Raw genomic sequence first — 14635 nt, forward strand, 5'->3', positions numbered from 1 at the left:
ACCTAGGCTTACCAGCTGCAGGGCGGGCGATTCCTGGAGATTTGGGGGGGGGGGTGAAGCCTGGGGATTTGGGGGGGGGAGGGCGTTGGGGAGGGACCTGAGAGAGGCATGACGACGGGTTACTGTTGAACTGCAGAGGAGGGAGGGAGGCCTTTCCCCTGAGTTACTGACATTGTAGGGTTGCCAGCTGCAGGGCAGGAGATTCCTGGAGATCTGGGGGCATGAAGACCTGGCTGCTGGCTCCCACAGCACCAGCCACCCCACCACCTAGATTTGCCTTCTGCAGGGCAGGAGATTCCTGGAGGTTTGGGGGCGTGAAGACCAGGCTGCTGGCTCCCAGAGTGCCATCCAGCCCGCTGCAAGGGTTGCCATCTTCAGGGCGGGAGATTCCTGGTGCTTTGGGGGCGAAGCTGTGAGGAGTGATCCCAATGGAGGGAGTCCCCCGTCAAGCCTCTGGGTCTCAGTTAGGCCGAGGCAGCCAATATGGGGAGGGCTTAGAGAGGGGCCTAACGAAGCCTTATGGTTGACCTGCAGGAGGAGGAGGAACGTCTCCCCCCCCCGGATGGGCTGAGTTTGCAGGGTTGCCAGCCGCAGGGCGGGAGATTCCTGGAGCCTTGGGGGGCAAAGCTGTGAGGGGCGATTCCCATGGAGGGAGTCCCCCCCCCCGCTAGGCCAAGACAGCCAATATGGGGAGGGCTTAGAGAGGGGCCTAACGAAGCCTTATGGTTGACCTGCAGGAGGGGGAGGAACGTCTCCCCCCCCCGATGGGCTGACTTTGCAGGGTTGCCAGCCGCAGGGCGGGAGATTCCTGGAGCCTTGGGGGGCGAAGCTGTGAGGGGCGATCCCCACGGAGGGAGTCCCCGCCAAGCCTCTGGCTCTCCGCCAGGCCCGGGCAGCCCACCTGGGGAGGGCCCGCAGAGGGCCGAAGGCCTCAGAGCCGCCGCCGCCGCCTCTCCTCCCCGGGAAGCCCCGCTCCCCGCGGCCCGGAGGCGGCCCGAGTCCTGCGGGGAGGCGGAGCGGCGGCGCGGGGATGCGGGCCGGGCCGGCGGTGCGGCTGGTGCGGCTGGGCCGGGCCTCGTACGCGGCCTCGCGGGCGGCCCAGGAGCGCTGCGTGCGGCGGCAGCGGGCCGAGGCCGAGGCCGCGGCGGGGGCCCCGGCGGGCCGGCTGGTGGTGTGGGAGCCGTCGGGCCCGGTGTTCACGGCGGGGCTGCGGGGCGCGGCGGAGGCGCGGCGGCTGCGGGCGCTGGGGGCCGGCTTCGAGCGGGCGGGCCGCGGCGGCCTGCTGACCTTCCACGGGCCCGGGCAGCTGGTGGCCTACCCGGTGCTGGACCTGCGCCGCCTGGGCCTGCCGCTGCGCGCCTACGTGGCCGCCCTGGAGCGCCTGGGCCGCGCCGCCGCCGCCGCCCTCGGCCTGCCCCACGCCCGCGCCCTGCCGCCGCCCTGCACCGGCGTCTGGGTGGGCGACGCCAAGCTCTGCGCCATCGGTGAGCCGCGGGCGCCGGGGCCGGGGGGCGGGCGGGAGGCCTCGGCGCGGGTCCCCCTTACTCCCGAGCAAGCCCATCGGCAGCCAAGCAGGCCCTTCCTCTCCCCCCCCCCACCCCGAGCCCGTGCTTCGCAGTGGGTTTGCTGCCCAAAGGAATGGCTGGGTGGGTGACTTTGCAATGCAATCCTAAGCAGAGTGACTGCAGGCTAAGCCCATTCATTGCAATGGGCTTCGACTCGTGTAACTCTGCCTGGGATTGCACTAGAAGGCTGCAGTCCTAAGAACGCCGTCCTGCTGCTAAGCCCCATTGACTCTGATGGTACCCACTTCTGAGGTTTGCCAGGGAGTAACGCTGCCCAAAGGCATGGGTGGTTAGGTGACTTTGCAATGCAATCCTAAGCAGAGTGACTGCAGGCTAAGCCCATGCATTGCAATGGGCTTCGACTCGAGTAACTCTGCCTGGGATTGCACTAGAAGGTGCAAGATAGGTGGTGGCATCTTGAAGATTGACAAGATTTTTATTCCCATAGAAGCTTTTGTGGACTAGAGTTAAGAGTCCTCGGCACCCACTTCTGAGGTTTGCCTGGGAGTAACGCTGCCAAAAGGAATAGGTTGGCAGCAGGGTTGCCAACCTCCAAGCGCTGTCTGGAGATCTCCTGGAATTACAACAGATCTCCAGACAACCGAGATTTATTTACTTGTTTGTTTATTTAATTATTTGATTTCTACCCTGCCCTCCCCGTCAACGGGCTAAGGGCGGCTTACAACATAAAATATGCATTGGGGGTGGAACGTGCCCTCAAGTCATAGCTGACTAATGGCGACCCCTGCTGGGGCTTTCATGGCAAGAGACTATCAGGGGTGGTTTGCCATTGCCCGCCTCTGCAACCCTGGTCTTCCTTGGAGGTTTCCCATCCAATTACTAACCAAGGCCGACCCTGCTTAGCTTCTGAGATCTGACGAGATGAGGCTCACCTGGGTTATCCAGGTCAGGGAAAAATATACATTAAAACGTCATAAAATATAAAACTAATTTAACAAAGCTGTTGCCCTGGAGAAAATGACTTCTTTGGTGAGTAAACTTTATGGCATTTAACTCCACTGAAGTTCTTCACAGACACAAACTCTACCCTCGCCAGGCTCCACCCTCAAAATCTCCCAGGATTTTTCACAATCTCGAGCTGACAACCTTAGTTGGTAGGTGACTTGCGGCTGAAAAAAAATAATAAACGGGTGTGGCATCTTGAAGACTGACAAGATTTTATTCCCACAAAAGCTTTCAAATGCATGTTTTGGGGCCTCACTAGGCAGATAATTAGAGACGAAGAAAAAAAGCTATAAATAGCAGTTCAAAGGGCCATGCGATACCTGAAGTTATACATTTAAAAACCACTCGGTGTGTATGTATGCCTATTGAAAATTCATGGCTGCATGCAACCATGAAAATACAGGAAGTTTACAGCTGTCCCCCCCACCATATAACCTTGTTTGTGTGTGTTTTGTCTGCTTCTCTGTTGTGAACTCATGATGTGTATGTGATGTAGGTCTCCGTAAGACCTTATGGCTGAGTAAAATCTTCAGTCTTCAAAGTGCCACAAGATTCCTTTGTATTTTTACTCAGAAGAAAGTCCCATGGAATTCCCTCGGTCTTTCTTCGACATAAGTAGCATTGCAGAATTCCCCAACGGGGAACTAAGCCTTTTCCAGCCTCAAAACCACAAAAACCGCAGTCACATTAAAAACAAACAAAAACACTAAAAGGTCATCAGTTCCATGAAATCGTTCACATCTGTCTTGTGCAGAGCTTGCATCTAAGTGTCTAAAGCGTCTTGCACAGATTACCTGGTTGCCTGCCTTGCAGGCGAGATAAACATATGGAAACAATATGGAGGAAGATAGAAATACTTGAGTGCTTGTCGAGGTTACATGTGAAATACGCCTGAAATTAAGGAGAGAAACAGAGTAAGCACAATGTTTCAGGCGCTATCATAAAGACTAACCAATTTGTTGCAACAGGAACTTTGAGAGGTCAAAGAAGGGAGCTTTGACTCGCGAAAGCTTACACCCTGAAAATCTTGTGGGTCTTTAAGGTGCCACTGAACTTAAATCCTGCTGTTCAGGTGGGCACCACTGCCCACCTGAAACCTTGTCAGATAAAACAGCCTTATCTGGCAGAGTTGGGGGGGGGGGGGGTGTTCTGAGGCAGGGTGTGGCTAGCTTAACGCCACCAACAAATTATAAGGAGTTCCAGCAACTTAGAAAGCTAGATTCAAGGAGAAACCTAGCCTGGCTCAGATCCCTTCTTGACATGCTACTCTTCTGCATTTAGGGAAGTTTCTAGTATAGAGGGGTGTTCAAGCGTGCGAGCCCCTGTTCCGCCAGAAGATGAAACAGGGCGGGCTTGCCTCTTCCGTCCAAAAATGAAAATGTGTTTAGTACTGCAAAGGACCTAATGTAAGTTTCAAACCATTTCTCCCACCCCTCTGGCGGGACTTTTGTGCTTTTTAAAAAACCAAACTGAAATCCAGGTTAAGCTTTTCCCACTCTCCATATCCAAATTTGGACAGTAAGAGGTGGTTCCTGGAATGTAAGGATGTCACCCCTACTGAAGAGATGGATACGGGAACCCATGCACAGGGTAGTGTTCTGCCGTCCCTGTTGAACGCAGCCTTGTAAACTTTACAGAAATTCCTGGTGGCTTTTTACAAGAATTGTGGCTTCTTAACAAGTGTTTTGTGGTGTCCCTTTTTAACTTTGGCAGTAGCACAACACCGGCTGGCCCTCTCCTGGCACTGTGTTTTGGCCTGTGTTCACATGAACAAACCCTGTGGAATAAGTTTCTGGAAGGTGATACGCAGGTGCCAAATCCGCCCTTGGTTTACAAGCTCTTTCTTTTGAAATGTGCATTCCTGAAAGGACTCTTAAAAGCAGTTTACGTACAAGTTAGTGATATAGTTTGAAACTTTCATGCAAAACTAGTAGTCCAATGCAAATTAATGTGCACAACTGTTCTCTGAAATGGTGCTTCTCGGGACACTTTTTCTCTGCCCCCTTCCTCCCGTTTTTTTCCCTTAAAAATATTTGCTGGCATCATTCAAAAGTTTGTGACTCTCTTCCTCTTCCTGTAGACTCCGGATCTCCACTCTTGCTGGACAGTTGTCCCTATCCAGTCAGTGTAATGTATCTTTTGCAACTTGCTCTCTAGGTGTCCACTGTGGGAGGCATATAACGTCGCATGGCCTGGCTTTGAACTGCTGCACCGATTTGACGTGGTTTGACCACATCGTTCCTTGCGGACTGGAAGGAAAAGGGGTGACCTCCCTAAGTCAAGAACTCCAGAGGCATGTGTCTGTTGAAGAAGCCACCGAACCTTTCTTGGATGCTTTTCAGGAGGTGTTTAAGTGCACTTTAACTGACTCTGAAGAACCTTTGAGCTAGAGAGATTTCAGCAGCCCCTGTTTTGGAGAGTAATTTGTGGTCGTTTCTAGGTATATTGTGGCACCCAGGCGGCTTTTCCCTACAGAAGACACTAAAACTTGAAAGGAAGTATATACATTGTGTACAAGGGGGCGCGTTACACATTTTAAATGTCAGAGCATCTGGCCCAAAGTATCCTGGGAACTTTGTGGAGAGGAATAGAGAATGTTGACTTTCTTCAATAAAACTACAGTTCACAGGCGTCCTTCCAGAAAGCATTAATCACTGAAGCCCAGTGAGAAAGGTAGACTATAAATGAAAATAAATAAAACAAACTGCCCATTTTTCTGGTAAATATATGTAAAAATGAGTCAGTTGCCTTTAAATATATGTTGTGTTCAAACATCAGTCTATGTATGTCATTAATGTGAGGGGGTTGGGGGGAAATGATAACAAGGGAAGAGAAATGCTTTGCAGGTCGCATGGCTAGTAAAAGGTAGAGGTGGTCCCCTGTGCAAGCACCGAGTCATTACTGACCCATGGGGGGACGTCGCATCACGATGTTTTCTTGGCAGACATTTTACAGGGTGGTTTGCCGTTGCCTTCCCCAGTTATCTACACTTTACCCCCAGGAAACGGTACGCATTTTACCGACCTTGGATGGAAGGCTGAGTCAACCTTGAGCCGGCTACCTGAACCCAGCTTCCGCCAGGATCGAACTCAGGTCGTGAGCAGAGCTTGGGCTGCAGTACTGCCACTTACCACTCTGCGCCAGCATGGCTAGTAATGCGCCCAAATCAGAGAATGCAGTCTACGGCTTTGGTTGTCTGAAGCGTGTCCGGATTTGGCCAAGTGCCTGGGTGTAGAACACTTGGAAACGTCCTGTACACGGCCTTTCGTTCCATGTAGGATCATAAATGGAAATGCATACAAATCTGGTAACCTGTGCAGAGTTTTTGGAATCATCGTTTTCATTTGAAGAAGGTGTATAACCCTTGGTATTAGAGGGAGAAAAACGGCAGTGACATGCAGGTGATTTTTGCATAAGGTTTGGGGCAAATAACACCAGATCGCTTAACACCGTTTGGTTCCCCTCGGTGTATTTTTTTTTGAAATATTGGGGGTTTTTTGGTGGGGGATATAATAATTACTTGATCTCCCCCCCCCCATAAATTAACAGGATAAATACTGTGAATATTTTTCTTTTGGTGGCCTATTAATAACTGACTTCATTCAGCTGAGATGCTTACTTGGGGATATCTGTGGCCAACTATGGCTACTGTTAATTTACTCAAGTAAATTTGCCTTCTGTTTTTGATGGTGTAGGGCAGGGGTCCCCAACATTTTTGAGCCCGAGGGCAACTATGGGATTCTGACACAGGGCGTCATAAAATGGCCACTGCTGGATGAGGAACCATACACACTGGAAGCCCAAGAACGGCAGAGAAGCAGTTTCAAAACATACGCTGGGAAACAGGAGTAAGAGAATAAAACCCACAGTGGTGGCAGCTGCTGCCAACACAACGTAACTTTAATCTGCATAGCCAATCCTCTCCATCAGAAGCCTCATTGGGCAAGACCCCTACCTGGCCCCACCCACTTCGCAGGTGCCAGGAAAGGTGCCAGCGGGCTCCACAGGCACCGTGTGGGAGATCCCGGGTGTAGGGTTTCCGGAGACAAGGCGCACAGAGTTTTTCCTCTGTTTCTCTCTGTTCCTATAGCCCCCATATCCACCAGAAAGATCGTTCTTGGGGTCACAGAATCCATGCAGAGGAATAGCCGTGCATGTTAGTCAGCTGGGCCCCTTCCCTCAGCAGAGCTGTGGCGGTGGAAAAGGAAAGACTAGTGATTTAACCCCTTAGAGGAGGAGGATTTAATGGTTGTCCCTTAGGTTTTAGAGCGGGACAAACGAGAAAGAAAAATAAACAGGTCAGGGCATCTGTTTACTGTTAACTGCTCTGAAGTATCCTTTGAAGTGTAGATTGCTTCCTCCCTGGATCACACAACCATCTCTTCTCTCCATCTTGCACCATAGATGGAGGATTTGTTCTGCAATCCATGCCCATCCTTAGACTAGATAGGTAGGGATCTCTCATTTCCTATCAGAGTATGGAGTTACTATAACAAATAACTCATTTCTTTTCTGAACCTAAGCTAAGTGTAAGTTGGTTATTTTCTCTTTCACACACCAGCTAGCAAGCTCCAAAACACCCATCATGTTTTCTCTGCAATTGATGCTACTCTATTGCCCTACTGCTGGTTTATGGAGGCCCACTTCTAATAGGTTCTGGGCCCAGTTGTTTTATGTGTTTTAATATTTTGCCTTTCACTCCCTCAATCTAGCCTATTATTTCTCCATGCTGGTTCCACAGCTCAGAGAATGATCTTTTGGGGCCCAGAAAGGGTCACCGAAACAAAGAGGGATGTAGGAAAACTCTGCATTCTGTGCAAGGCATGGATGGATCCCTGCCTGCAAATGTTTTGTCACAATTGCCATAGCTTGTGCCATACTGGTATATTTCCTCCAGGAAAACCGGAAGTGAAAGCATAACTTTATTTATTTACGTCATTTATAGTCCGCCTTTCTCACTGAGACTCAAGGCGGATTACACAGTGTGAGGTTAATATGATCAGTGTCAAGTACATTTCAGTACAATACCATAAGGTAAACAGATGCAAGTTTAAAAGACATAGCATTAGCGAGGATCCAAGACAGAGTAACCTTTTCACAGGCCAGATGGGTTAGAGAGCAGCAACTAAATTTGTTCCGTACTTTCAAAGCCTGCTTATTGTGAGTGAAATTAATTTAAACCTGAGAGCCAGTAGCGATTTTAGAGTTTCCCCATGAATCCAGAATGAATGGGTTTTCTGCATATGTGCCCTTGGAAGCCGGAAGAAAATGTTGAGAGGGGAAAAAAAAACTGGTGGAGGAAATATTGGGAGTGGTCCCCCTAGAGCCACAAGAGCAGAGTCTGGGTGTAGTGGTTAAAGTGCTCCCAAGAGCCTGGCTTTTTTTCTGGGAAAAGTGGTAGAACTCAGTGGGTTGCCAGCACAGGGGGCAACTCTTGGCGGGAGGTGGTGCCCCTGGTACCACATGTGCGAGCACAAAGTACACACATGCTCCCAGGGCCAATGATGTCACTTCGGGTCAGCTGGAACAAGGGGGGAGTTTTAAAAAGTTTAAATTGCCCTCGGCAAAAATGGTCACATGGCTGGTGGCCCCGCTCCCTGATCTCCAGACAGACGGGAGTTTAGATTGCCCTCCACGGTGCAGCACAGCACGGAAGGCAATCTAAACTCCCCTCTGTCTGGAGATCAGGGGGCGGGGCCATCGGCCATGTGACCATTTTCGAGAGGTGCCGGAACTCCGTTCCACCACGTTCCAGCTGAAAAAAAGCCCTGCCCAGGAGCATTGGGAGGTCTTCGGCCAGTCCCACGCACTCAGCCTAACCTACCTCACGGGGTTGTTGTGAGGATAAAATGAATGACGATGATGTAGGCTGCTTTGGGTCTTCCATTGGGAAGAAAGGTGGAGTATAAATGAATAGATACATTCCCCCTGCAGTATACTGAGCCCTTTGATCTGTCTGGCAGTAGCTCTCAGGAAGAGGTCTTTCACATCTCCTATACCCTAATGCTCTTTAATAATAATAATAATAATAATAATAATAATAATAATAATAATAATAATAATAATAGATTTATATACCGCCCTTCAGGACAACTTAATGCCCACTCAGAGCAGTTTACAAAGTATGTCATTATTATCCCCACAACAAAACACCCTGTGAGGTGGGTGGGGCTGAGAGAGCTCTGAGAGAGCTGTGACTGACACAAGGTCACCCAGCTGGCTTCTTACCTGGAGATGCTCAGGATGGAATGGGAGACCCTCTGCATGCCCCTCAGGTGCTCTGCCACTGAGCTTCTCTATGCCCCAGCAGAGGGGTTTGGGGAATCATGTCTCTGCTGGGTAAGGCGTTGCAGCCTAGGAGGGTGAGGATCAGGCTTGGTATTGCAGTGGAGAGCCCATCCCAGTGCGTAGCAGACCTGCTGGCCTACACGAGCGCACTCCAGGCACGTCCGCACCGGCACCATCTTTCGTCATCTCTCTGAAAAGTGACAGGGTTCTATTATCTCTTGGGACAGCCCGGATTTATGACTTAAGGAGACTGCAATCCGAGGGCCTTCGGGCAAAGCCTGTGCCCACGCCCAGGACATCTTGCATCAGTACAGGGCACGGTCCTTCTGCGGTGGGTGCCTTTGACCTTCCCTCCGAACAAGACGGGTGATGTACTTGAAACCATAAATAGGACACAATGCAATGCTGGATCTTCTGGTACAGAAAGTCAGGGGGATGAAAGAAATATGGGCACATGACATGTCTCAGGGAAGGAGCCCTTCCCAGCTGCAACAGCGTTCCAGGTATTGGGGATGTGTCCGGCTTTGACTGAAACCAGGGGCAGAAGCAAAAGTGTTGTGAGATTTGTATCCTGGGGAACAGAAACTTTTTGCACTACCTACAATGCCCGCCGAGGATCGGCAGGGAGCAAATTGAGCTGAGAAGTCCCTTTCTAAATTATGAAAGATACAGGAAAACTTTGCTCGTGTTCAGATATTGGACACATTTCCAGATCCCTCCCTCATGAGGAGGAGGGCAGGAAAGGTTACATCAGTGCTTCGTTCTTGCTGCCCCTTCTTACATGCCCAGGGTAAGGCCAATTGCAACCTTGGGGTCAGGTATTTATTTATTTTATTTATTTCAAATTTGTATTCCGCCCTCCCCGTGAGCGGGCTCGGGGCAGATAACAACATATTAAAAATACAATTCAAATACAATTAAAAATTCATGTTAATTAAAAACACATTTAAAAGAGGACGGTGGACAGCCTTGACAGGGAGGGTTTTATATACCCCTTTTTTCCAGGCCGGCGGAGGCCCAGCCTCAGCCACATGCCTGGCGGAACAACTCGGTCTTGCAGGCCCGGCGAAAAGATAGTAGGTCCTGCCGGGCCCTGATTTCAGGAGACAGAGCGTTCCACCAGGTGGGAGCCAGGACCGAAAAGGCCCTGGCTCTAGTCGAGGCTAGGCGGGTCTCCTTGGGGCCAGGGACCACCAATAGCTGTTTGTCCCCTGATCGGAGTGTCCTCTGGGGAATACATGGGGAGAGACGGTCCCGTAGATACGCTGGTCCCAGTCCGCACAGGGCCTTATAGGTCAATACCAGAACCTTGAATCTGATCCGGTACTCCACTGGCAACCAATGCAGCTCGCGTAAGAACGGTGTTATATGCGCCAGGTAGCAATTTCCCCCAGGCCAGTTCAGCTAGGGATCCTGACAGTGTTTTGTTATCTTCTGGGCATGGAGCAGGGGTCACTGTGTGGGGGGGGGGGAGGAAGGGGAGGTAGCTGTGAATTTCCTGCATTATGCAGGGGGTTGGACTAGATGACCCTGGAGTTCCCTCCCAACCCTACGATTCTATGATTCTAAACAACAGACTTTCCAGACCATGATGGGAAAGTTAGTGCCACAAAGCTGTTTTGATGGTCATTCCTTCTTCCCAGAGAATGTCGGAACTGTCACTTGGGGAAGAAATGTTCAGGGTTGCTAGCCGAATAGGCTCACCACGCTCAGTTTCCCAAGATCCTTTGTGAAATCCCCAGGGTTCTTTCTGAACATTTGACCACACTCAAGGAAGAGGCGATCAGTCAGAGCACCTTCAACTGACCAGTTGTGATCAGTGTGCTGGCCTTGCTCAGGAATGCATAGCCCAAGCTGGTTAGGGCTCTGCCATAGGTCAAAACGTAAGTCAAGAAAGAATGCACAATTTTCATGTATGCCAAAATATGAGAATTGTTACAGATGACCCACTGAGAAGTGATGGCTAGAAGTTTTGAGATATGCAAGCAGACTTCAGGCTGTTTTCAAACACATGGGATAAAGCACTTCAGCTACTGTTTGCAAGTGGATTTTCCGGGATGAAACAGGAAAATCCACTTCCAAACAATTGCAAAAGTGCATTGAAATTGCATTATCCAATGGGAATGAAAGCCGCCTTCATGGGTCTAGGAATTAAAGCATTTTGGTGGAGGCTACAGTTTATTAATCCTATTCACGCTCCACCATTCTCCAGGAAGGCGTGTGTTGTGTTTGTCAGTCACAACAACCCAGAGAGAGACACCCCCCCCCCCCAGACTGGTAGAAAAGTGATACCTGTTTTCAGAGGAGACACACACTTCTTCCAAGCCCTCATCTTACAAAGTCAGCGGCCAGAGAAACAGGGAACACGATGCTTATGATATGCTAAGGAATGTACTTTTCAATCCTTATATACGTCAAGGAAGCCTAGTCGCGGTGTGTGTGTGTGTTTGTGTACATAAGCGAGTACATAACTAACTGAGAGTGGTAGGGAATTATGTACCCAAGCGTTTCGTCTTCTGCTTTTGTTGATGTCACTGGCACTCATAAAAGCGGCAGCCAAAACATTTTACGAAGTTATATTCGGCCTCTTTCTATTTGGTCAATTAGTTCCTTCTTTACATGTGAAGTTTTATGCCTGGCAATATTCTGCCCAGCTCCAGAGCCTACTTGCGGGCTACGCTGTTGTTTCTCCAAGTGTCCCTCTTCCTTAGCTACCAGCCTGGCTGTTTCTAAACAGGTTCATGTAGGCCCGGAGATGAGAAGGCCCAGGGGAAAAAAATAATTTTGGGGGTGGGCAGCCCCCATTTTTTCTATATAGTAAAGAGTCCAGTAGCATCTTTAAGACTAACCAACTTTATTGTAGCATAAGCTTTCGAGAACCACAGCTCTCTTCGTCAGATGCAGTTCTGGAAAGGTGATGCATCTGATGAAGAGAGCTGTGGTTCTTGAAAGCTGGTGCATCTGACAAAGAGAGCTGTGGTCTCAAAAGCTGGTGCATCTGACGAAGAGAGCTGTGGTTCTTGAAAGCTGATGCATCTGATGAAGAGAGCTGTGGTTCTCGAAAACTTATGCTGCAATAAAGTTGGTTCGTCTTAAAGGTGCTACTGGACTCTACTATTTTGCAGCTACAGACTAACATGGCTAACTCCTCTGGATCTATGACCATTTTTTCTATGACTGTTTTAGGAAATTTTGTGGAACACATTGAAGGGGGGGGAAAATTCCTGTAAACTATTTTTTTTTTAGGCTGCACATCAGTTTGAGGGATATTATGTTCCTTTTTAATTAAAAGTTTTATTTCATTAAAAACAAACCTTAAAAACCCTACAATTACACATATATTAATAAAACAAAAACAACGATTCAACATACAAAAACATACAACATACAAAAATAATAATAGAAAAAAACAACAAAAAACAAACCGTCTAAACTAAAAGGTTTCCCATTTTCTCCAAAACAAATATTCGTATCATGTCAAATCTATACTTTCTCTAAGTGATGATTAACAGCTCTCTTTTTCTAATGTCGGGAAATCCCTTAATCCAGAAATCATGAAATCGGTATCTGTTTCATACAAATAGTCCTGTGAACTATTTTTGACTATTCTCAGACAATGCAGTCTAGGATTCTTTGTGATGCTTTGTAGACACTGTTTTTCTCACTCAAAACATACAGAATAAAAATGTCTGGGCACCTTTTCAATGTTTCCAGTAGAAAAACTGGGGAAATTGGGGGGAGGCATTGAGAAAAAAACCCTTATTTTTTTCTCCTTTTGAAATGATTTCAATGTTTAAAAGGCAAAGTTTTACCCAAAACATGTAAATGTTTTTATCTAAAACAATCTCTAGCATGAAGCAATGATGATTCCTGTGTAGACATATACAATGTATCTTTATAATGTTTTATTGTTTAAACAACAATTTTGGAAACAACTGATGTGCTAGATCCAGAGGAGCTGGCCGTGTTGGTCTGTAGTCACAAAATAGTAAAGAGTCCAGTAGCACCTTTAAGACGAACCAACTTTATTGTAGCATAAGCTTTGAGAACTACAGTTCTCTTTGTCAGATGCATGATGTGCCAGAAGGATGTGCCAGAACTGATGTGCTAGAACGTGTTTAATGACAAAGTGTTATTTAAAAGTTGTGTGTTTTCAATGTTATAAAGTAGGAAAATTTCATATCGAAATATGCTAGTAGTCCTACCAACTGTGACTGTATGAGGGTGCTTGTGTCTAAATAATACACTTCCTTTGTTTACTACAGAATTTATTTTCTACCTTCAGCTTGTATTTTTCCCTGCCTCTCAGATGGCAAAATTAAGATACCTTTGTTAAGGACACAGGGTGCAGTAGTTTACAACTCTCTATCAAGTATTGGGTATATTTGCAAATTAAAATAAAAAACAAGACCTTCAAAAGTATATAATTCTATCAATATGACAAATAGCACACTTTTTATATGTTAACTGAATTAGAAAGGATGAATTTTATGTGGTCAAATTAGTAAAATAGATTTAGGTTTGATTTATTTTATTTATTTATTATTTATGTCATTTATAGTCCGCCTTTCTCACTGAGACTCAAGGCGCATTACACAATATGAGGTAGTACAATCAGTATCAAGTACATTTCCATACACTGTCAAGGACATTTCTATAAACAATGCCAGAGGGTAAATAAATACAAGTTTACAAAGACATACCGTAAGCAAGGATCCAATACAGAGGAGAAATGCTGAAACAGAACATAATCAGTTCCATGACCAACATTAATAAGAAAATAAGTATTGTATATCTTTCAGTTTTTCCCAGTTTCTACCCTTCCTATGGCTTTTTTGTGTGTGGCAATTTTACTTCCCTAGGTAGGCTTTCATTCTCAATGCATTCACCACTTCCCCTTCTGCAAAATAAACTTTCCTTGTAACATGTGGTGCCACACACAAACTCAAGCAGGGGGGCAGCATGAAGCATTCATGTCTTTAAAACGTGTGAGGAGTAGGGTGTGGCCTCTAAGTGAGTTTGGACCTCCAGTGCTTGCAAACACGGCCTTGATACCTCCAACTATTTGTGCTTATTGATCAAGCAGGCCTGAATGTGCAAAGTTGCGCCACGATGCCGCATTCATGTACAAGCGCAGTCACTGGGATATTATTAACTGTGGCCCCCGCCCCCTCTTTTCTTTACATTATGATTAGGGAAATTGGAGGGGGCCACCGCCTGAGATGCTGTTCCTTGCGTATTGTGTTTTTTGGATTTTTAAATGTATTTATATGTTTTAAGGTGCACTGAGCATTTTATTGTAGCCTGCCCTGAGCCCGTTCGCAGGGAGGGTGGACTAAAAACCAAATAAATAAATAAGCTCTTTGCACATGTTCACTAGCGCTCTTTCTTTGGAACCTCCGCTTCAAAGACAGCTGCAATCCCAGGCATATGTATTTGAGAAAGAGCCAGACTGAACTCCTGAGGTTAACTTGTGAGTAAACACAGGAACTGCCAATGCCTGGAACATGCAAACACCACATCCGGAGGCATTCCCACCCCCACTGCGTTTATATGGTTTCTACCACACATGGAATGTCTCTCTATCTCCGCCCATAGACAGGGTCACTCTCGGCCTCAGCTCCCCATGTGTGAACTGGCAGGAAGAGCCACTGGCCCTCCTCACAGGCTAGTAAGCTGCTTGCAAGCGCCCACTGCACATGGCACTAGCCTTGCCTGCCCAGCTTGTGAGCAATGTTACTGCAGGGCCATTTCGCGCAGCCCAGAGAGTGGCAGTTGGCTATGGTGGCGGAGACCTTGGCGGTCCTTGTTGCACT

The 14635-nt window shown here is 48.0% G+C and overlaps 1 protein-coding gene across 1 annotated transcript; it reads left to right on the top strand.

Annotated features, from left to right (window-relative positions):
• The first annotated feature begins 245 nt into the window (after positions 1-245).
• LOC129325925 (putative lipoyltransferase 2, mitochondrial) lies at positions 246-5292 on the top strand. The gene is made up of 2 exons (XM_054973928.1): positions 246-1484; positions 4689-5292. The coding sequence occupies exons 1-2, from the start codon at positions 1031-1033 to the stop codon at positions 4919-4921; spliced, it is 687 nt and encodes a 228-aa protein (XP_054829903.1). The 5' UTR covers positions 246-1030; the 3' UTR covers positions 4922-5292.
• Positions 5293-14635: the final 9343 nt, after the last annotated feature.

The sequence above is a fragment of the Eublepharis macularius genome, chromosome 3 (genome assembly GCF_028583425.1).
Source record: "Eublepharis macularius isolate TG4126 chromosome 3, MPM_Emac_v1.0, whole genome shotgun sequence".
Taxonomy (NCBI): Eukaryota; Metazoa; Chordata; class Lepidosauria; order Squamata; family Eublepharidae; genus Eublepharis; species Eublepharis macularius.